Source organism: Suncus etruscus, chromosome 2 (assembly GCF_024139225.1).
Source record: "Suncus etruscus isolate mSunEtr1 chromosome 2, mSunEtr1.pri.cur, whole genome shotgun sequence".
Lineage (NCBI taxonomy): Eukaryota > Metazoa > Chordata > Mammalia > Eulipotyphla > Soricidae > Suncus > Suncus etruscus.
Window position 1 is genome coordinate 132,668,960 of NC_064849.1, and position 25,233 is coordinate 132,694,192.

General features: G+C 38.1%; 1 protein-coding gene across 1 annotated transcript in view; it reads left to right on the forward strand.

Annotated features, from left to right (window-relative positions):
- SV2C (synaptic vesicle glycoprotein 2C) overlaps positions 1–25,233 on the forward strand; it is a 264,723-nt gene that overhangs the window by 63,346 nt on the left and 176,144 nt on the right. Inside the window, exon 2 of the mRNA XM_049768762.1 lies at positions 13,714–14,395. Coding sequence (XP_049624719.1) covers positions 13,816–14,395 — 580 coding nt within the window. The 5' untranslated portion in view covers positions 13,714–13,815. The remainder of the gene's footprint in view (positions 1–13,713; positions 14,396–25,233) is intronic.

Consider the following 25,233-nt stretch of genomic DNA (forward strand, 5'->3'; position numbering starts at 1 on the left):
CTACATTGTTTCTATCAAGTTTATCCAAGTCTTCTACTTTTATTTTATTTCACATTCTTTGAGGACTTTCCCCATTACCTGATAATTTACTTTAAATTTTTAACCTTTTCTGTTGTATGGAGTTGTTATTCATCTCATCTTCCAGATCACTGATTTTGTCTTCACTGTTACTCTGTTGTAAAGACTTTCCATTGAGGTTTTCATTTTGCCTACCAACTTTATCAGTCCTATTATTTCAGTTTGAAATTTTCCCATTTCTACTTTCATGTCCTCTTGATTCTTATTTGTGGCTCGCTCATTTCTTTCCATGTTTTCTTTGATTTCTATAAATATTTTCCATATTTTTTTCTCTAAAGAAGAAGTCCTTATCTGAGAAGCTAAATAGGTGGTTAGTATTTTTTTTGGTCATTGGAGCTACCATCTGCACTCTCTAAGTATGGTGGAGGCCTGCATTGTTAAACCCATTGTCACTGTCGTGAAATGTTTTCTACTTGCCTTTCTGGGAATCATTGACTACCAGGAGTGTGTGGCCATGTAGTGGAGCAGCTGACTCCTCTGGCTCTGTCCTTGATGATCTTCTCACCTATATGGGCAGTTTCTGTGAGCCCCAGTGCAGAGAAAGCAGCTTCACCACTCTGACATAGTTTTTTTGCCATCTGTTCACCTGGAGGTGCAGTTCCCAAGAGAATTATTTTTTAATGGCAATTGAATGAAAATTTTCTCACTAGCTTATGCTCCTTGTTTTTAATTAATTGGTTTGTTTTTGAGTAACATGTGATTTATTTATTTTGAGCAAAATTGAGTATTAACTGTAAATGATAAAATTGACCAAGTGGATGATGTGAGAGAAAATAAGGGAAGTACTATTTTTTAGAAGAGAAATGGAGTTAATTCTCTCACTTCACCATGAGCATCTACAGTCATGTGTTTGCATTTGAAGAGTGGCTATTAGGGCTGCTGTAATTTGATTCCCTTGCTGCTCCTGGAGTCAGGCACACTAAAGCAATATCTTTTTGCAGACCTTGCTGGCCATGATAGAATCTGCTTCACTACCAGGAGAGCATGCAACTAATTTGCTTCCCCTTGATGAGGATGAGACCAAGTAGCATTAAAATTAATTTGCTTTCCTGGTATCCTACTGAGAATCTGGGCTTTTCCTTCTCTGGTGCTGTGGGGAGCACAGTTAATAGCAAGGACATTTCTCTGTGTTTCTTAAGTGAACCTTCTTGTTAGTAGCACCAGAAAAAATGTTTTCATTCCCAATGCTTCTTGCCCAAACTATTCCTGACTATGTTCTTTCCCTAAGAGATACGAGGCTGCAGGATCAGCTAAGTTTGAATGATACTATTTTTACCCTTTTTTGGAATAGGTAAAGGAAAGAGGCACAGAAAGATACTGGCCCATCAAAGACCCTGACAAAGACTATTAAACAGTAACAAAAAAGATAAAGTTTGGCTTAATTTAGCATTCCATATTGCCTGTTTATAAAATGTCATGTAAAAATGTGTCAGTCATTCTTTGAGGTGGTGGGCAATTAGCCAAGGACAAAGCAGACATTCCTTTCTTTTTTTTTTCTTTCTGTTTTTGTTTTGGCCACACCCACCAGTGTTCAGTGCTTATTCCTGACTGCAGTAAGAGATTACTCTTTGGCAGATTTGGGGGACATTATTGGGTGCTGGTGATTGAACCCAGGTAAGTCACATGTAAAATACTTTCCTTATTATGCTATTGCTTTGGCCCCAGTAGTTCCTTTTCTTGTAAAGTTAATAGTTTGTGGGGAAAGTCAAGACAATATACAAATAAAAAATACATGTTGTCAGAGGGTGATAGGTGATTGGAAAAACAACCTAAAAGTCTGGGTGTAATGATGTTGACATAGTGTATCAGATACCTGACTTGGGGCTCCCTACAGAAGTAACAATTGAGAAGAGACCCAAAGAAGAAAGACCGAGAAGCCAATGGTCTCTGACTAGAGAACTCTGTAAACAGAAAGAAGAGCACATGATAAGCTTTGTGGTGGATGAATGTTTCACATATTCCACATTTGCTTTATCAAGTAGTCACAATCAATTGCCATCAACAACCACTCTGGTCCCAATAGGCCAGACCTTATAGTTTAGAGGTGTGTAGTAGAAGGTAGCTTTTAGCTGTGTCAGCACCCTCTGACACAATAGCTTTGGCTCTACTCTCAGAAATTACTCCAGGCAGTGCTCAGGGGACCATATAGGATTCTGAGAATTGAACTTGGGCTAGTTGCATGCAAGGAAATGCTCTACCTGCTATACTATTGCTCTGGCTCCACAAATATGTATTTTTATCCCTCTCTTACCTCCCCTTCCATGATCATTCATAGTAGATAATTCCAGAGCTGTGACACTAAAGAGTAATGGACATAATGGAACATTGTAATTTTGGCATTTCAAAATCAATTTGAGTTTGACTGTTGGTTCCAGTGATGTGATATTTAGGGAGTCATTGCAAATCACCTTCTGCTTTTCTTCAGTTCCAGGACAAATGCTGGGGGCAGGAATGCAAACTACTCTCACTGTATGTTAGTGCATTCTTATTTCAGCCTTTTTACTACCGTAAGCCCTTGATATATACATATTTCTTTTTTTCCACCTTTTAATTCAATTCAGCTTTAATCATTTCTTCCCCTATAATACCTCAATCCCATATTCCAGCTCATACCTCAAGTCACATTGTAGGACAATTATTTATTTTCTGATATTCAACTAAGTAAAAAGTTTCTTGATGGAGAGGATCTGTGCTTCAAACTTCTGAATGTATGGAGTCTAGTGACTGTCTCACTGTGTCCACTATGAGGAGGTTAAAAAATAGATGTATGTGAATGAGTGAATGAATGAGTGTCCAGGCACAAATATATATGGATTTAACCAAAGCTTGGTCCCTTCTTTTAAGGTACTAGTCATATGATAAGGCAATAGAAAATTCTTAGTTTACTTCACTAATGTCTGTTCTCACCCATTGTTGCACTATTCTATAGTACACTTGGGAGCATTTAAATGAAAGGCTCTCACTTGTCTCCCAGTAGCTAACTTATAAACCCAATTACAGAACTTGAAATGTCACAATTAACATATTCCCTTAGATGAAAGAATTTAGAAAGATTTGCTGCAGAGAGTACTGAGGAGCTTGGTAGTCATTTCTTTCTACACTACTAGTGGTTTAGTGGAGTCATTCTTTCAGTTACAGGAAAGGAGGTTTTGTTGGCAAAGAGCTGAGAGCATCTATATTCAGCAGAAACTTCATTTGCTTTTCCTGCTGCTCTTTCTAATGCACAGCCCAGTACTTTTCTCCCTCCTCACAGTTCCACAGTCACATGCAAGCACCTGATTTGTGAATTAGACACTTGTCTTAAATGGATGCTTTCTCAGCACTTTGTGTTTGTACCAAGGAACTCTAGACAGAACACTGACCCTTGGGGTCAAGTTCTTGCTTTGTGAATCACATGGGCAGGGGTTTACAGACCAGCAAATATATCAAAGTTGATATATTTTATCATTCTACAGGATGAAAGCAGTAGGGAATTATATTTGGTGGAGACTAGAGGCCACAAGCAATGACCAAGGAAAAGAGCTCATCCCAAGATGAAAATGCCCTCGGGTTTTCATCACTTGCTCTGTGCTAAGGTGCTAAAATAATCACAGGATGCTTCTTTGATGACCAAACCCCTAAGAGCTTTATATAATGAAATAATCACTTAAGAAAAACATGTCTAGGTGTAAAGGAGAGAGGGGGAGTGAGCAGGGGTGGGCAACCCTCCTGTTGACATTCTCAGAAATTAAGAAAAGTCCAGCAGAAAGTGTTGTGATGTTCTATGTGTAATAAATCTGAGCAAGGACAACGTGATAAATCTGACTCTATTTTTAAATAGCATTGAAATTCTGCAACTATGACCATCACATTTCCAGATTCGCTCAGAAAAGATAGGCAGATAAAAAGAGAACAGACATTCTTCCTGAAGTTTTGCTAGCAGTTTAACCTTAAGGTATGTATCTTAGTAGAGAATCTTCTGAAAGAGGTGCTGAATCTTGGCTCCCCAGCCCTGGCTCCAGGCTAGACAGCTGGAAGTGGTTGAAGATCAACTGAATTGATTAATGATTGCTTTTTTGTTTTACCCCCAAAAGAAAACTGCTAGCATTATCACCACTGGATGACAAATTATTACTATAAACTACCTTCCTTCCCTCCCTCCCTCCCTCCCTCCCTCCCTCCCTCCCTCCCTCCCTCCCTCCCTCCCTCCCTCCCTTCCTTCCTTCCTTCCTTCCTTCCTTCCTTCCTTCCTTCCTTCCTTCCTTCCTTCCTTCCTTCCTTCCTTCCTTCCTTCCTTCCTTCCTTCCTTCCTTCCTTCCAAGTTCTTAAGGCTTACTCCCAACTCTAAACTAAGGGACAACTCCTGGCCATATTCAAGGGACTCAGATGGGATATCAGGTATTTTACCCAAGTCAGCCATGTGCAAAGCATGCACTTCAATCCCTATACTCTTCTGGCTCCAAGCATAAGAATAAAATTAAAATGGGATATAAAAATGCCATCCTCTGGGACAGAACTGAGTTTTAAGCACATGCTAAATTCTTTCTTCCTTATCCCTGTTATCCCATGCCATAGACCTAGATGATAAATCAAAATATTGTTTACAATAAAAATAACTGATCTCCAAGGTAAGAAAAAAAATTTCAAAGTACCCTAAGTGGAAAAGAATGATTAACAGAATATGCAGGCTGACCCAGGCTTCCAGGTTATAGATAGGACATGGGCTCAGGACAAGTGGGAGCCAGAAACACTGCCCATTCTCTCTGAAGAGGACTGTCTATCCTTTATAGACAAGCCCTCATCCTTAGTTGGGAACCTAGGACACACCAGTGTCTCTGCTCTGGAGTTGATTAGGAAAACATTGTTGGTCTTTCACGGCTCTAGAAGGGGCAAACTCAATACTCAAAACAAATAAACTAAGTGAAGCCACCAAAACTGCAAAAATAAACACATAGTTCTCAATTGACCTCAGGACCCATTTTTAAAAAATAATTATAACAAGCATTGGGATTTAAAAAATTATTCATAGTTGGATTTTAGACATACAATGTTTCAGGACCAATCCCCCACCAGTATCAACCTCCCTCCATCAATATTCCCAAAGTTAATCCCATGCCACCACCACCCTTCACAGCCTGCTATCATAACAAGCATCTTTTTAAGTTTGGTTATTAAAGTTTGGGTCTCATGACTTCATTGTTGTAGACTCTGTAACTTGAATATTTAGTTCTATCCTTTATTAACTTCACCAATGTTGTTTATATGTATTATATGTATATATATATAAACTAATAAGTCCTAGTGTTGGGTAGGAGGATGGTGAGGCCTTTCTTGACTTGGCCTTGCTTCTGCAGCCCCTACGGCCTGGCAGGTCTGAAGGTTGCAGGGTGATGGCAGAGAAATTCACAAAGAAATCAGATGAATTTTCAGGAGAAATCCAGCTTTATTACAAGACCTTAGCTACCAGGTGCCACATGGCTTCTAAGCTAAGCAGCCTCTTTCCTGCTGCCCTATGATCCCTCTTGCCTCTGCTCTCTTTCACTGCTCTTCAAGCTTCTTTGCTGCCTCTTCCTTTTCTCTCTAACTCTTCTTCTTATCCCCTCTTTTCCCCAAGCAGAGTCCTCTATCTGCCCATTCCAGGTGTGGGCAGTTCTGATCATTCAGGTGGGATAAACAAGAAGTTGGGGGAGGGGATGCCCACACACCAATGCACCAGAGTTTCCTTGGTCCCTGTCCCTGTTAATTCACATTTATCTTTCACTTCTTCCACTGAATTTCTTTTCTTCTCCTCACTATACTTTGGAGCCATGATTATTCTTAACAACACCCATTCACATATAAAAGATATTATCTTGTAATTATCCTCCTTCTTCTGGCTTACTTCATTTAACATACTATATTCCAATTCTATCCATGTTGCTGTGAACTGCATGACTATATTATTCCTTACAGCTGTGTTGTATTTTATTGTATATATGTACCACATCTTAATGATCCTCTCATTTGTTGTTGGACACGTAGGTTGATTCCAACTCTTAGCTATTTTACCGATTGCTGCAATGAATAGTGGTGTGCATATGTCCTTTCGGATGCATGTGTTACTTCCTGGGATCGATAACCAAAATTAGGATTGCTAGTTCATACAACTAGATTATGAATTTACTGAGAGCTCTTTATACTGTTTTTCATAGGGGTTGAACCAGACAGTATTACTACTAACACTGGATGAGAGTTTTTTTAAACACAAATTGTTCCCAGTATTTTTTTTATCTCTTCCAACAAATGGCCAATAGGCACATGACAATTGATCATCATTTACTGTTAGAGAAACCCAAATCAAAACAATAATGAAATATTATATTACACCAGTGAGAAAACTCATTTTTTACTCTTAAAAATTTCTAATGACTAAGGAACTTTAATTTTTGTGAATTATAGCTATTAGTCTGTATATTTCAGAATCTGAACCTGAGAAAACTTTACAACATAGAAACTTAAAAGTCCATATTCTATCGACCATTAGAGCAACAGCATCAGCACAAACCAAGTTGTCACAGGAAAATGGCATGAAAATGAGAGCAAAAATGTCTAATAGCAAAAAGTCAAAATCATCATATTTCTTTGAAGAGTATTTTGACTTCATTGATACTTTTAATGGTCATAGGAGTTTCCTGGGCTACTCTAATCACATTTTACCACTGCCATAGATTTTTGTTCATAGACAAGAATTACTAAACATGTAATAAAAACCCCATACTATTTGAGATTGCTTAATGCCTCATGAATGGGTAAATTTATACCTGAAGAGTTAGAGGTAATTGAGTAATCTGAGAAAGTCTTCAAATCCAAATCTAAATTAATCATGTACTTGTGCAGCTACATAGCCCAAGGATTGGGAGAATAATTGCTAATTGTAATTTTGTTCATCTCTAGTGGTAATAATGTACACATAGATTTTTTTTTTTTTTGGTTTTTGGGCCACACCCGGTAACGCTCAGGGTTTACTCCTGGCTATGTGCTCAGAAGTTGCTTCTGGCTTGGGGGACCATATGGGACACCGGGGGATCGAACCGCGGTCCGTCCAAGGCTAGCGCAGGCAAGGCAGGCACCTTACCTCTAGCGCCACCACCCGGCCCCACATAGATATTTTTTACCCTTTTCTAAACATAAAAAATACTGTTGAAAATGGAGTAATAGCACAGCAGGTACAGTGTTTGCCTTGCATGTGGCCAACCTGGGTTCGGTCCCTGCCATTACATATGGTCCTTGAGCCTGCCAGGAATGATTCCTGAGGGCAGAGCTAAGTACCAATTCTGGTGTTGCTCAAAAAACAAACTAACTAACAAAATGCAAAACAGCTGTCCTAAGTTGAATCCACATACTTCTCCAAATGAAAATACCACTATCTTTCATTCTTTTTGGAAGGAAGAAGGGCCCACACATAGAAGTGCTTGGGAGTTACTCTTGGTTTTCCACTCAGAAATTACTCCTAGCTGGTTCAGGGAATCATATGAGATGCTGAGGATTGAATCTGGGTCGCCACGTGCAAGGCAAACATCCTACCTGCTTGTGCTATCACTCTGGCCCCATATATTTAATTCTTTTAATAGTATTTTTTCTGTCAGGTCTAGAACCTCATGAGAAGTTGATATATGCAAATGTGTATTTGGATAGGACCTTTAGACTTTATTAATATAAGATCTGTAGAGATTTTATAGAGATTTATTAATATGAGATCTGTAGAGATACTATCTTACATAGTATAGGGTTTTATTGTATGTTTATTCTTGCCTATGAACAAATCTTCCATAGCAATGGTTATAAAAAAAAGACCTGTAGAGATATTGACAATTTCCAAGGCCAAATTTACCCTGGCTTAGGAGATATGTCCTTTACAGAGCAAATTGTGTTTAAATTGCAAAAAAAAAAAAAAAAAAAGAATATTAATCCAAAGTCTTCAGGCTTTCTTAATGATTTATAACTTAAAAGATGATAGACATGCTAAGTATTCTATTATATAGCAAGTCTGTTGAACAAGATTAGGTTACATTTTGAAAACTCAATTTCAGTTTTTGTTAGACAGAAAAGAAATATCGTATTTCATTTTAGAAATACTATTTTAATGTAGATTTTAATTTTGCTCTTTCTTTCCTTAATTAGTTCTAATTTGTGAGTTTTATATTTTATAATAGATACATTCAAATTTAAGGTACCATGACATTTATCTTAATATTTCTCTGAGTGAATAAGGAATACTATTCATAGGTGTCAGTTTAAGAATGGGGACTTCCTGTGATGAGTATAGTTTAATGAATGAGTGGTGACACAATAAGATATAGTTCTTATTTTGATTGTGGACATTTATTTGATCATGGACCTTTATCCTCTCAGGAAACATAAATATTTGCATATTACAAATTGTACTTTATGTAAATTTTGATTTAGACAATTCTCAGGAAGAAAGGAGATCAGAATTACTGTCCTTATACAGCTATATCCTTGATTAATAAATCTTCTTGAAAGCATGGTATATACTATTTGAATTTACTAGTCTCCTAATTTTAGGAAGACTATGCTTCAGTAGGGATTGCTTGATTTATGGATAACCATCATGAAAGATGTGATTGAATGCCTGAGGAAACTGCTAAACTTGGATGAGTGTGTTTAGGCAATTAGAAAGGTGCTTTTAAACTGCACCTTGAAGAATGGGAACATAGACCTAAGTTTTAGAAATTTGGTGTGAATGACACTAGAATCGATACCCAATCTACAACTAGCTATACACAAAGGAGAGCTGTTACACTAGAGTCTATGGGGCAAAGCAGAAAGGTATGGAATACATGATGGGAACAGAGGTAGAGGGAGGACAACTCTAGTGGTGGGAATGGTACATGGTGAAAAGGTATATAAGGAATTGTCACTATGTACCTTAAATATTACTGTGAAAGACTAGTGTGGCCCCATCCCCCCATTCTTCCTGTGCAACTTATATCTTTACCTGCTTGACCCTGTCCATTTCTGGGAGGGGTCTTGGGAAGGTTAGATAAGGCCTTTGACCCAGGGGATTAGGGTCTTTGCCAGGATGGAGAGGAATTGGCATTTACCTGGATGGAGAGCTATGGCTGAGGGAGAAGCGAGAATGCAGGGCTGAATGCGTAAATGGCTAGCAGCCACATCTGTTGGCTAGGGCTAAATAAAGATGATATCTCTCATGAAGCCTGTCTGAGTGAGTCTGATTACCGCCGTGACCACCTGAAGATAATGACCTGCCGGTCATATGGGGGATGGAGCCACGTGGTCAGAGCCTAAGACAAAGGCCTCCATCTCCATCCAAGCCCATCCTAATGGCTGTAAGTCTACAACTAGTAATCACTTTGATCACAATAAAAATTATTTAAAAAGAAAAGAAATTTGGTGTGTGGTATATTTTGAAGTTACTGCAATTTTGCTACTCAATTCCCTTACATTACATTCTAGTGAACTAGCATTATTCTCATTAATCCAAAATGAGTAAGTTTAGGATGACAAGATAGTGCAGAGGTTAAGGCACTTGCTCTGCATGAAGTTGATTCTGGCTTGATCTCTGATATATGATCCTTGACAGGGATCACTGCTGTGCATAGAGTTAGGAATAAGCCCTGAATACCACTGGGTGTGCCCCCTCCAAAAATAAGTAGGTTTATATTGTATTCATAAGACCCAGAATGTGAGGCTAAAGAGATTGTATAAGATGCTTGCCTTGTCCAGGCCAACCCCAATTCCCCAGAACTACACGTAGTCCCATATTCCCACCAGGAGTGATCCCTAAGCTCAAAACCAAATAGTCCTAAGCACTGTTAGGTGAGAACTCTAAAACAAATCTTGGAATGTGATATGCTTCTCTCTGGAGTGTTTTATGTACATGGCTATATTTTGATCAAATTTACATATTTAAGATACTTCTTAAGTATCTACTCAGGTACAGGAATTTTTTCCTTATGCTTCTCAAAAGAGACAAATGTGGAAAAAACACTTAGTGATTTCCTTTTCCTCAACCAATATGTTCACACCTTCATTAGACTGTTGGGAGAAAGAAGCAAATTCTGTGGTGAATCAGGCACCTCAACTTGCAGAAGGTTCCACTTCTCTGTAGCAAACTCTCTAGAAAATCTTTACTCTTACATGCTCCCTTCCACTGAAAGAACTGTTGTGTGGCCCAACATACCCCAACGTGTAACAGACCCCACCTCTATACTCAGTTTTATTGCCATTAAACTCTTTTTTAGCAAAGGAAGAGATTATATATAGCATGTTCCTCTTTCATCCCAATACACTAGACAGAAGCAAGTGTTTTAGATCAGCGTTTCTCAGTTGAGGCTAGTACTTTCCACAGCCTCCAGGATATTCCAGGAGAAAAATCACATAAATGGAGGGACCATGGCATGAGACTACAGTGCCAACACAGTATAGGGTGGAAGTCAGGAAAAAAATCAAGGGGCCACAGCTGGAGAAAGTTTGAGAAACACTGCTTTAGAGGACTACAGGTTTTCAGTCCTTTTATATCTGCAGTCAGTGATGGCAGAAAAAAAATTTTAAAAAAACCATGACATGTAATTAGAATATTTATATATCAGTATCGACTCTAGTATCACCATATGAACCAGACATATGGGAAGTGGCAGTTACTTTTTTGAGGCCCAACATGAAATGTCTGCATCAGCATTCATCCAAGCCTTAGAGAATCCTCGTACCTCAGGTGTGGAAGGAGGATCATTGTCCTTCTAAAGATTTGCTGCTTCATTTCTTATTTTTATCACAAGTTCCCATTTCTGTTAGGAGGTGGCTGAGATAGTGGGCAAGTGTGTGTGCTCCAGCAATTGATTGTCTAGTTAGAATTCTGTGATGAAGATATCAGTTTCCTCATCTGTGAAATGAGAACTTTGAAAGTACTGAAGGCAAAGAACTGTTGCGAGGATTTGTATTGTGAGATGATCCTCTGAAGGGCTGAGCTATGGCCAACATCATAATAGGTAATTTGTTACTGTTACTGATGTTACTTCATGAGCACATAATTGACTTATTACTGATCAGTGGCATCAGAACAGTTATACAAACCACGGTCTCACCTAGCATCCAAAGAATTTTGGAATTTATGAAGGAGGACTTTTGATTGAACTTTTGATAATGTTCAGGGGTAAGAGAGGGGAAAAATGCTGGAGGCTTGCACAGAGCCTGGGGAAATTGAGATAAATAACTGTGTGTGCAAATGTGGGTTGTGTGCAACTTCTTGAACTTATATCCTGACCCTCCCTCAAAGCCATTTACTATATACACTGTTGATGAACACTTATCAGCTGGTGAACAATCCAAATGATGGCAGACAGAAAAGTTGACTTTATTGTATAAAATTGTTTTAATTTTCACCATCAAATTGGAATCATCAATATAGAGAATATCTCTCCATCTCCAACATTATCATCTCTTGTTTACTACTTTCTCCTGCTTATGGTGCTTTATCACCTCATTGCTCACCACTTCCCTATATGTTCCTATTCTCTGCCCTGCCTATCAGCTCTCCAAAAGGAAAGAAAAAGGGAAGACAAAGATATGGTCTTAAGACAATTGGCAAATAGCCTTGTAGTTAATCAAATGTTTAAGTTTGTCTTGTTATTCATGTCTGGAGGTACTGCATCTATGAAAGAATCAGTAATGGTGGTACCTAGTCTATGTATGTGTCCAATAATGAACCATTTTGTTGGTTTTGTTGGTGTTGTTTGTGCACACTTCATATGGTTGGAATAACTGCATACTAAGTATCTTGCCTTGGGTACAGAAGGAAAAAACAAATAAGCATTATGTAAATCTGTCTTTAGAATGCTGCCCTGTTGGGCTTGGTGAGTTGCTGCTGGGTAGAAAGACCCTATACCTTTTATCATCTTTGTTCAAGAGCAGCCTGACATTGACTCACTTGAGCCACTAAAGGAAGCAGTTCTGTGGATGTATGAAAGATGAGTTACCACATGGTCAGTTTAAATGTCAAGAGTCTAAATAGGGACTATCAAGAGAAAGAAAACTGGTGACAGACCAGGGGTGGCCACAGACTCTTGAATCTAAAAGTAATGCTCTCAGGTAGATAAATAATGAGCAAGGTGTGTGCATTTTTAATTTGTGTGGTGTTTATGGCGAGTGTATGGGGTGACATTGTTTGTGGGGTGTGTGAATGGTGAATGTGTATTGGAGTTGTATATAGTAAGTTAGCTGTAGGGGTATGTGGTATGTATGGGGGTATGTATGACATGTGGAAGTATGTATGTATCATGGGCATGGCATGAAAGCAAAGGAGAGCAGAGACAGTGGCTGGAGTACTTCATGGTAGGTTATAAAAAGGCTCTTCTCAGGCTGGAGTGATAGTACAGTAGGTAGAATATTTGCCTTGCACCTGACCAACCTAGGTTTGATTCTGGCTTATGGTTCTCTGAACATTCCAGGAGTAATTTATGCTCAAAGGGCCAACAGTAAGCCTTGAGAACCACCAGTTATGAAACACCCACCCCACAAAAGAGAGAGAGGAGAAAAAGGGGCATTGCAGGTGGCTCCCTGGCCTGTGGCATGTAGGAGTTTCTGAAAGAACAGACCTTAATGGACTAACTATATGTACCAAATCAATGATTATTGAATGTTTCAGTGCAATTGATTGATGAACTCTACCTGCTTCACACAATTAGGACTTCTGTACTAGACAAAAATACTGTCAGTTGGGGTGTCGTGTGAATCACTATTATTAATTACCGAATTATTGAAAAAATGCAATGACAGTGAGCAAAGATATTTAAATAAATTAAATTATAGTTGGAATTTAATAGCACTATCTAAGGGGCTGTTTGCAAATCTTTCCCATGTGAAGAAATAATGTTGGAGCAAATATATTTAGATATTTCTAATTTTCTTCTTTTTTCCTTAGACATGTATGTCTAAGACATGTATATCTCACAGATATATTCTGTGAGAGATATTATCTTCTTTAATCAGACTTTAATTATAGCACTAGTGAAATATGTTATTAGTACTCTTATGACTTACGAATAATTTTTTAATTATTATTAATTATTAGTTTGCTCTTGGAGGTGCTCAAGTGGACCATGTATAGCCTGGAGCAAAACTGGGTCACTGCATACAAGGCTAGTGTCTTTCTTTCTGTATTATTTAAAAAAGGTACTGTTAAAGGTGTTAGATGGGGCTGGAGAGATAGTACAGCTAGTAAGATGCTTTGTTGTATTGCACATAGCTGACCTCATTCAATCCATACTACCCAATATAGTCCTCCAGCCCTGCTTGAATTTATCTCTGAGCACAGAGCCAAGAGTAAGTCTGAATACATCTTGGCATGGCCCTAAACCACTAAATGAATGCATTATAATGCCCTCCTTTATTCTCATAGGTTCTATAGAAAATTTATAAATAAGAATAATTGTAAATAGGAAGTGAAATAACAGTAAGTCCTAAATTCTTTCATGTTGATAACATGCTCAGAGAACCATCAGCTTCTTATGTGCATTGAGCTCAGAGAAATGAAAGCTAATTCAAGGTCTTAGTGCTTTAGGGCAGTGAAAAAAGACCAAGAAATAGTTGGTAGAATAAGACAATAAAAGTCACTGGTGTTATTTTCTTCTCTTGTAGATCTCTTTTGAAGCTGGAGTGGACAATGCTGTAAATGCTGAACCTCTAACCTGCCCCTGGACAGTGACTTCTCATCAGCCATCCGCAGAGGGAAGAAGGAAGATGGAAGATTCTTATAAGGACAGGACTTCTCTGATGAAAGGTGCCAAGGACATTGCCCGAGAGGTGAAGAAACAGACAGTGAAGAAGGTAAATAAAGCTGTAGACAGAGCCCAGGATGAATACACCCAGAGGTCCTATACCCGCTTCCAGGATGAAGAAGAGGATGATGACTATTACCCTCCTGGAGAAACCTATGATGGGGAGACTCATGAGGATGAAGGCTCCAGCGAAGCAACTGAGGGTCATGATGAGGATGATGAGATCTACGAGGGGGAGTATCAGGGCATCCCCAATACAAACCAGGGGAAGGACGGTACTGTGATGGTGGAGCAGCCCAAGAGTGATAAGACCAAGGATCGCCGGGATCTGGAGTCAGAAAGGAGAGCTGACGAGGAAGAACTTGCCCAGCAGTATGAGCTGATAATTCAGGAGTGTGGCCATGGTCGCTTCCAATGGGCCCTTTTCTTCGTCCTGGGCATGGCGCTCATGGCAGATGGCGTGGAGGTGTTTGTTGTGGGCTTTGTGCTGCCTAGTGCTGAGACAGATCTGTGCATCCCCAATTCTGGCTCTGGATGGCTTGGTGAGTACCTTGGGCAGGGAGGGAAAACCTGCAGCTGGTTAGCATGTGCAGTACAGTGAACAGATGGATTTAATAGTTTTTCCTCTAGGATTCTGCATTTTTCCAATACTGTTACGAGAAAAAATTAGCATGGATCAGATGCTGTTTTGTGTCCACTACCCAGACTCTAGTTCACATTTATTAGATTTTATCATCTACTCATTTATTTTTCTGTACATCCAACCATCATTTAAATTTAAAGCATCATTTAATTTTAAATTAAATTTATTAAATTAAATTAATTTATATTATAAATCATTGTATTGTAAATCATAAAACCATACATTATTAAAATTAAAATATTAAATTAAAATTTAAATATTGAAATATTTATTAAAACTATAAATTATTGTATTGTATTGATTATTATTAAATTAAATTTATTAAGTTACATCATTTAAATTTAAAGCAATATATGTATATTGGTGGAGGTCATCCAAATGGTGTTTAAAAGGTGCAATTCTCAACCAAGCTGTGGAATTAGCATAAGGGCGAGACACCAGAGGATGAGACGGTGCCCTATGGTACAGATACCTGGGCCACCCCAGCAGTGCTGGAGCATCTTAGGCTATATTCTATGGTGCACTGGCAACCCTGTGGTTCCAGAATCAAGCCCGGGTTGGGTGCATGCTTGGTAAAAAATACTTTACTATCTCCTAGCCCCAAAACATTTAAATAAAACATTTTAAGTTCTATTTTTATTGTAGTAATAGTAGTTTATTAGAGTGTAAATGATTGTATGTCACTATGCCCACTGATTATCAAAATGCCCAGATACCTCCTTCCCCATCTGTTGGACCATTTTAGCCTACATTCTTCCCCCACCCTTGATGACCTCAATTCTATAACAGTCTAAGGATTTATTTCATTAGACATTGTCTTTTCCCTCGCTTTATTTCTTTATACATGACACAAAAAATGAGGTAATTTGTATTTATCTTTCTACCTCTGAATTATATAGCCTAGCACATTCCTTCAGTTCATCTATACAACAAAAGATAGGTTTTGTCTTTCCTTACAGCTGAGTAGTATCTGGTATGTATGTAGAACATCACTCATCTGTCATCAAATGCTTGCTAAATCTTGGGTATAGTAAAGAACGCTGCAATGAACATAGTTGTGCATGTATCTTTTTTGATGTGTTCTTTGGCTAGACACCTAGAAATGAAATTGTTGAATCATAGAATAGTTTTGTTTTTATTTATTAATGAGAAATATCCATACTGTTTTCAGTCATCTGGTACAATTACCAGCAGTGGTGAACAAGCGTACCTTTCTCTCAACATTCTAGATAGCACATGTTTTGGGTCCCCTTCTCTCTTTTTAATAACTAACTTCTCAGTTGCTAGAATTAGAGGGGGCAGTCTAGCATCTTTAGATGTGTTTAGAATTCATTATATGTGCCACTGAAACCCATCTTCAAAAACAAAATCCCCATTTCCCTTTGGTAAATCATGATCATTTTCGTTAAGTCTAGGAATTAGTTTTGTTATTATTTTGTTGGCCAATTTGTTTAGCTATTTATATTCTTACAGTTGAGAGATGATACTTTTATTATAATTTTAATTTGCATTTCCTTGATGATGGATGATAAAAACTTTTTTCATAACTTTAGTGAAACTCCCTATTCAGTAATCTATTTTAATTTAATACTATTGAAAGTATTTTATTCTCGCTTTTATTCACTTTAAAAGGTAGTCCCTTGAAAGTAACAAAGCAATTATATGTAATTTGACACTTTGACACTTCTAAATACACTGATTAATTCAATATATTTTAGACAAGCACCTTTCAAATTCCATTTTTATAGCATGTAAATAATACTAAGGTTTAAATACATTTAAAATTTTGTTATTTTGGGTTCCCAACTGTGAGAAACTGTAGGTGTTGCCTGTGCATGTTTTTCCACTGTCCTGTCTCCTGAACCTCTTGGGAGTGGGCCAAAAGAGCCCAGAAAAATGGTTCTCCCAGAGGCTCATCCAAGGGCTGGAACGCCAAGGAACTGTGTCTGACCATGAAAACTGGCTATCCACAGTATTCTGCAGAAAGGCAAGTCCCCTGTTTGTGACATCAGACTGGGAATATCTATGCCCGCTCAGTGGTTCCCGACTGTGAGAAACTGTAAGTGTTGCCTGTGCGTGTTTTTCCACTGTCCTGTTTCCTTAACCTCTTGGGAGTGGGCCGAAAAGGGCCCAGAAAAATAGCTCTCCCAGAGGCTAAAGAGAGCACTGCTACTCCGCTTCGCTTCGCAGCCACACACTTTTTCTAACCAATGAACCCCACCTCACATGCAGGGAAAAAAAAATCACACTACAAGTGTGACAATGAGGGAAAGCTCACAGGCAAACACCATGCACAGAGAATGAAGACGATAACGCAGATGACCTAAAAAATTTCAACCATCTGATTAACCTCTTGGATAAGGAGTTTAGAATAGAAATATGAAAGATGTTTGTAGAACTCAAAGAAAGCATAGATCAATCTGAACAGAACACAAAGACAGAAATCAGAAAACTCCAAACTGAAATAACAGATCTGAAAAACACGGTAGCTCAACTGAAAACCTCAGTGGATGGCCTCGCCAGCAGGGCAACAGCAGCTGAGGACAGAATCTGCGAGCTGGAAGATGAGATGCAGAAAAACTCAACACAGCAGAAGAAATTGGAAAAGAACCTTAAGACAAATGATCAGGCAATGTAAAAAGTACTCAAGGAATGTGAACAGATGAAAATAGAAGTCTTTGATAAACTCAACAGAAACAACATAAGAATCACTGGAGTCCCAGACACCTAGGTAGGAGATCTCCAGGAAGAATCAACTGTCAAAGACATCATCACAGAGATACTCCCAAAGTAAAAGACTACATGCAATCAAATCCTGCATGCCCAAAGAGTACCCGCAAAAAGAGACCCAAAGAAAAACACCTCAAGACACATCCTCATTACAATGACAAATCCCACAGATAGAGATCTAATATTGAAAGCAGAAAGATCAAAAAAGGAAATTACATTCAAAGGAGCATCCCTAAGATTTACAGCAGACATGTCACAAAAAACTCTCAAGGCCAGAAGACAGTGGTGGGATATTGTGACAAGACTGAATGAAATGGGTGCCTCACTGAGAATACTGCACCCAGCCTGACTCACGTTTAGGTTTGAAGGAAAGATACATAGTTTCATGGATAAACAACAGCTCAGAAACTTCATTGATGAAAAACCAGCCTTAAAGAAAAAACTGAAAGGTCTATTTTAAGACAGGAGAGACCAACAAACACAGCAAACTTATCTGCAAAGATGACATTAAATTCTATGACAATCATCTCCCTCAATGTCAATGGACTATTTTCATCAATTAAAAGACACGAGTGGCAAAATGGGTCAAAAAGATGAATCCAACTTTCTGCTACCTACAAGAAACACACCTGAATAGTTAGAACAAACATAGACTCAAATCAAAGGCTGGAGGAAAATCATCCAATAAAACAACAGCCTTAAAAAAATTAATATCAGATGACAACAACTCTATACTCAGAAAAGTTGTAAGGGACAAAGATGGACACTATGTACTAATCAAGGGATATGTGCAACAGGAAAAATCAGACTATTAAACATATATGCACCCAATGAGAGACCAGCAAATTATCTAAAACAATTACTGACAAATCTGAAAGAAGACATCAATAATAACACAATAATCATGGGAGACTTCAACACAGCCCTGTCAACACTTGATAGGTAAACTAGACTGAAACCCAACAAAAACATACTAGCCCAAAAAAGAGTAATGGAAGAAAAAGGACTAGCAGATATATATATAGGACACTCCACACCCCCCAAAAAAAACCTGGATACACATTCTTCTCCAATGTACATGGGTCATTCTCCAGGATAGGCTACATGCTGACACATAAAACATACCTTCATAAAATCAAGAGGATAGAAATCTTGCAGGCTACCTTTGCTGACCACAAGGCTCTGAAATTAGATGTGAACTACAAAGGCACACAGAAGAAAAACTTTAACAATTGGAAGTTAAACAGCCTGCTCCTGAACAATCAGTGGGTCTGAGATGAAATCAAAGAGGAAATCAAAACTTTCCTGGAAACAAATGATAATGAAGACACTAACTGCCAGAATCTATGGGACACAGCAAAAGTGGTCCTGAGGAAAAAAAAATTATAGCTTTGGCAAGCACACATCAAGAAGAAAAAGGGGCATACCTGAATAGCTTAATGACGCAGCTCATAGGATTAGAAAGTGCTCAACAAAAGGACCCAAAAATAGGGAGACAGAAGGAAATAACAAAGCTGAGAGCAGAAAGCAATGAAGTGGAAACACACACACACACACACACAAAACAATCCAAAAGATCAACGAAAGAAGTTGGTTCTTTGAAGAAATAAACAAGATTGATAGACCATTGGCAAAACTCACAAAGAAAGAGAGAGAAACCTGATAACCTGTATTAGAAATGAAAAGAGGAAGATCATGACAGTTATTGCAGAGATCCAAAGGGTAATCAGAGAATACTTTGAGAAACTTTATGCTACTAAACATGAGAACCTAGAAGAAATGGTTATCCATTCTTGGACACTTATAATCTTCCACAGTTAAGTAAGGAGGATGTAGCATACCTAAACACCCCCATCACTATTGAGAAAATTGAAACTGTAATCAAATATCTGCCCAAAAAGGAAAGCCCAGGCCCAGATGGATTTACTAATAAATTCTTTCAAACCTTTCAAGAGGAACTACTACCAATCCTAGCAAGGCTTTTTCATGAAATTGAAAAAACGGGAACACTCCCAAACAGCTTTTATGAAGCCAACATCGCCTTGATACCAAAACCAGACAGAGATGCTACAAAAAAGAAAATTACAGACCAATATCGCTGATGAATGCAGATTCAAAGATTTTCAGCAAAATCCTGGCAAATAGGATCCAATGCATCATCAAGAAGATCATACACTACTACCATGTAGGTTTCATCTCAGAAATGTAACAGTGGTTTAACAACCATAAATATATCAACATCATACACAACATCAACGACAAGAAAAATAAAAATTGCACGCTCATATCAGTAGATGCAGAGAAAGCATTTGATAAGGTCCAACACCCATTCTTGATTAAAACTCTCAGCAAGATGGGAATGAAAAGAACCTTTCTCAATCTAGTTAAAGCCATCTACCACAAGACAATGGCAAATATTATCCTCAATGGAAAAAACTAACAGCCTTTTCTCTAAATTCTGGTACAAGACAAGGCTGTCCGCTCTCAGCACTACTCTTCAACATAGTACTGGAAGGGCTTGCTATAGGGATCAGGCTAGAAAAAGATATCAAGGGAATCCAGATAGGAAAGGAAGTAGTCAAGCTCTCACTGTTTGCAGATGACATGATACTCTACTTAGAAAACCCTAAAGACTCTACCAAAAAGCTTCTAGAAACAACAGACTCATATAGCAAGGTGGCAGGCTACAAAATTAGCACATAAAAATTAATGGCCTTTTTATACACCAATAATGATAGGGAAGAGATGGACTTTAATAAGGCAATCCCATTCACATTAGTGCCACACAAACTCAAATATCTTGGAGTCAACTTGACCAAAGACGTGAAGAACCTATACAAAGAAAACTATAAATCCCTAATCCAAGAAATAAGAAAGGACACACGGAAATGGAAACACATATCCTGCTCATGGATTGGTAGGATTAACATCATTAAAATGGCAATACTCCCCAAAGCATTTTACAGATTTAATGCGATCTCTGTAAGATACCCATGACATTCTTCAAAGAAGTGGATTAAACACTTATGAAGTTCATCTGGAACAATAAACACCCTCAAATAGCTAAAGCACTCCTAGGGAAAAGGAAAATGGGAGGCATTACTTTCCCCAACTTTAAACTGTACTACAAAGCAATAGTTATCAAAAGAGCATGGTATGGAAATAAAGACAGACCCTCAGATTAGTGGAATAGGCTTGAGTTCTCAATGTTCCCCAGACATACAAGCACCTAATTTTTGACAAAGGGGCAAGAAATCCTAAGTGGAGCAGGGAAAACCTCTTCAACAAGTGGTGCTGGCAGAACTGGTTAGCCACTTGCAAAAAAGTGAACATAGACCCCCAGTTAATATCATGTACGAAGGTAAAATCCAAATGGATTAGACCTTGATATCAGACCTGATACCATAAGGTATATAGAACAACACATAGGTAAAACACTCCATGACATTGAGACTAAAGGCATCTTCAAGGAGGAAACTGCACTTTCTAAAAAAGTGGAAGCAAAGATCAACAGATGGGAATACATGAAGCTGAGAAGCTTCTGCACCTCAAAAGAAATAGTGCCCAGGATACAAGAGCCACACACCATGTGGGAGAATCTATTCACCCAATACCCATCAGATAAGGGGCTAATCTCCAAAATATACAGGGCACTGACAGAACTTTACAAGAAAAAAACATCTAATCCCATCAAAAAAATGTAGGGGATAAAATGAGCAGACACTTTGACAAAGAAGAAATACAAATGGCCAAAAAGCACATGAAAAAATGCTCCTCATCACTAATCATCAGGGAGATGCAAATCAAAACAACTATGTGATACCATCTCACACCACAGAGATTGGCACACATCACAAAGAATGAGAACAATCAGTGCTGGCAGGGATGTGGAGAGAAAGGAACTCTTATCCACTGCTGGTGGGAATGCCATCTAGTCCAGCCTCTATGAAAAGCGATATGGAGATTCCTCCAAAAACTGGAAATTGAGCTCCCATTTGACCCAACTATTCCTCTCCTAGGGATATACCCTAGAAATACAAGAATACAATACAAAAATCCCTTCCTCACACCTATATTTATTGCAGCACTATTCACAATAGCCAGGCTCTAGAAACAACCACGATGCCCTTCAACAGATGAATGGCTAAAGAAATGGTGGTACTTATACACAATGGAATATTATGCAGCTGTCAGGAGAGATGAAGTCATGAAATTTTCCTATACATGGATGTACATTGAGTCTATCATGCTGAGTGAAATAAGTCAGAGGGAAAGAGAGACGCAGAATAGTCTCACTCATCTATCTGTGGGTTTTAAGAAAAATAAAAGTAATTTTTGCATCAATCCTTAGAGACAATGAGAGGAGGGCTGGAACTTCCAGCTCACTTCATGAAGCTTACCACAGTTATAGAAATAACTACACTGAGAACTACCATAACCATGTGAATGAATGAGGGAATTGGAAAGCCTGTCTAGAGTACAGGTGGGGGTGGGGTGGGATGGAGGGAGCTTTGGGACATTGGTGGTGGGAATGTTGCACTGGTGAAGGGGGTGTTCTTTACATGACTGAAACCCAAACACAATCATGTTTGTAATCAAGATGTTTAAATAAAGAAAAAAGTTTCTGTTATTTTTTTAATTTTTCTTATAATATAAGTGTGTTTCACTTATTTTTTTCATAGAACAGTCTCTGAGGAGTTTTATATCTTTTTTAATTTATTCCTTTGTTCTTAAGATGGAAGAACTTTATATTCTCATATAACTTAAAAATCAATTTCAAATCATATTGCTATGTAATTTTTCTGCTAGACACAAGGAACCACCCTACAATTATCAGTGTAGTAGAACTGACTTAAGTTTTAAGTTGCCACGCATTCAAGGATCATATTGTCACAAAGCTATATTTATACTCCCACTTACTCTCTCTTTTGTGTAGTGAAATTAAGAAGGTAGAGAAACCTATATGCAAATTAAACGCCTAAAATTTTAGGCATCTATTTTTTTTGTTTGTTTTTTGGCCCACACCTGGTGATGCTCAGAGATTACTCCTGGCTATGTACTCAGAAATCACTCCTGGAGTGGGGGATCATATGGAATGCCGGGGGATAGAACCACGGTCCATCCTATGTTAATTTGTGCAAGGCAAATGCCCTATCACTTGCACTACCTCTCTGGCCCCTACGCATCCATTTCTAACATGTGGTATAAGTACTTTGTTTTTGGGTCACACCTGGCGGGGCTCAGGGGTTTACTGGCTCTGTGCTCAGATGTTGCTTTTGGCAGGCACGGGGGACCACGTGGGACACCAGGATTCAAAACATCATCCATACTAGATCTGCTGTGTACAAGGCAAACTCCTTAACATTGTGCTATCTCTCCAGCCTAGGCTTTTAAACTCAGCTTAATTCAGAGCATGTTTTTGTGCTTATGTCTTTATATGCACATGTGCACATGTCATTATGTGTTGAGTCTGAAAGAGAAAATACTAGACCCAAGAGATAGCTCAAGCACTTATTAGCATATGCTTTGATGATGAAGATCTGTGTTCAATCCTTGGCATACAAGGTCCCCTGACCATCACCAGGAGCAACCACAGAGCAAAGAGCCATGAGTTGCCCCTACGTATGCCAATTGTTATTCAAGACCAAAAACATACAAAAGAAAGAATATTTGTTACTTCTTTTGTCAAAAAACCTTTTCAGACATATTTTAAAGGTCCAAAGATCCTTTTGTGGAACTAAACTTCCACATAACTTTTTTTGTGGAAGCCTACTAACTTTTTAAAATAAGTCTATAACCATTGATGCTGAGAGGTTTTTCTGAGGAAAAAAAGCGCTCTCTAGCTTATCAATGAAAAGTCACCAATGAAAAAATGATTTACACATTACTTCTTTAACACTTGTTTCTTCTATATAACACTCTTCTTTCATTTGTTCCCATATAGCTGAGTATTAATAATTAAAAGAACATGATAAGGAATAGGAATAGGGTTGAGTTGGCATGATTTGGCTGGTGGATCTATTTAAAAGGTGTTGATCCCTGCAAGATGCTGAACATGATTTGTAGGAAGGCTTTAGTTATTTGTCATATTGTTCTGTTCAGTATATATGATCTTTTCTTTTTCTTGGTGAGCAAGTAGATCCACTCTAAGCTTGAGTATATGAATATATATTATATATTCATATGTATATAATATATATGAAGATTTAGAATAAATTACAAGAGGTAGGGCATTTGCCTTGCATGCAGAAGGATGGTGGTTCGATTCCCGGCATCCCATATGGTCCTCCATGCCTGCCAGGGGCGATTTCTGAGTGTAGAGCCAGGAGTAACCCCTGAGTGCTGCTGGGTGTGACCCAAAAACCAAAAACAAAAGCAAAAAAATACATCCACACAAATGATATTTTTGTTCGAATACACATCTTTGCACACATGATACTTTTTTTAGAGTAGAAATATAAAAAAAACTAAGCTGATCTACTGTACCTTTATATTTTTGGTAACATACTCTTACACCGAATATATGTGTAACATACTGTTACATACAGAGAACATATAGTTCCATGATCACTCTTTCTATGAGCCTATAAACCCTGATAGTGCCATGCACCTCAGGTGGCATTGGAAACATAGAAATGCCATGGAACAATTACAGCATGCTAATTTTCACCTCTCCAGAAGAGTGTCCTACCTTAGTGAATTACCACTGTCTGCCAAGCTGTGTATGGTTTCACTCCAGGCTGTGAGTCCCCAACAGAAGCACTGTAATGGTTTCATAATGGTGCCTTCCAGGCTTGCATTTCAATTATTTTACCATTGTAATTTCACTTATAATTGCATTCTAACGGCTTCTTTTTAGACAAGCATTTAAATTGTTTTGCCATTTTCATTTCATCAAATAATAGCTTTGTAATATAATTACCACACTAAGTTTAGCAGGGAGATCAAAATGCAAACAAGAGAGCCGCATGACCCATGCTTGGTGGCATTTTGAGAAAAGAGATTGGCAAACTAATTTCTCATTTGCTGTGATGCATTGGGTCATTTTCTTCAAGGAACATCAGGAGCCAAAAAAATATATAAGCCAATTCATGAAACATCTTCTCTTTGGGCTTGGTAGAAACCGACTAAACACTCAGGCCTTCATGCTGCCTGCCCAGGTTTGATTCCTGGCTCCCCATATGGTTCCCAAGACCCTCTATTAGTGATCCCTGAAGACAGAATCAAAAGTAAGACCAAATATCACCATCTGTGACCTGAAAACAAACAAAAAGTAGCTAAGTGCACACCATATGTGCATATATCTGTATGTGTGGTCTTTGTGAAAATAAAGCATTGTTAATTGGGCTGAAAAGACGTTAGAGTGAATATTTAGTTATCCAATAAAGTTCACTTTAGAATAATAAATGCTGTATCCTTAAAATAATTACCTACCTACTGCCAAAGTCTATTTATTGAATTTTATATATGCAAAGTACAGTGTTACTAGGGGATAGTAGAACCAAAAAAAAGTAAAGAAAAAGATTCTGGGAGGTTGACAAGAACAAGGCTTGTTTTCTGTTATCAGGGGAAACATGGTGCTTCCATGGCTTAGCAAATCATGACATCTTATAGGTGACGGTCGAAGAACTTAGATGACTTGTCTATTCCTTAATAGTCAGAGACAGATTACAGAATACATATCCCATACCCTTTTCAGAAAATTTTTATTGAAAAAACACTTTAATTTTATGGCTGTAACCAAATTACAAACATGTTTGTAACCATGGTGCTTAAATAAAGAAATTAGTTACTTTTTTAAAAAAGAAAGAAATAGAAACACCTTAATTGAAGCTACTTCTGGAATCAAACAAGGTCCTCAATTATTGGAGAAAATACACCATTTCGATAACAAAAGCAATGATCTGGTAATTCAGTTTTGGTGTGGAATCCAATAGTGTAATGAACTATTGATCTCATACTTCTTTGTCTATCTTCCACAACTTCAAGAAAATCGCTCTTAGATTT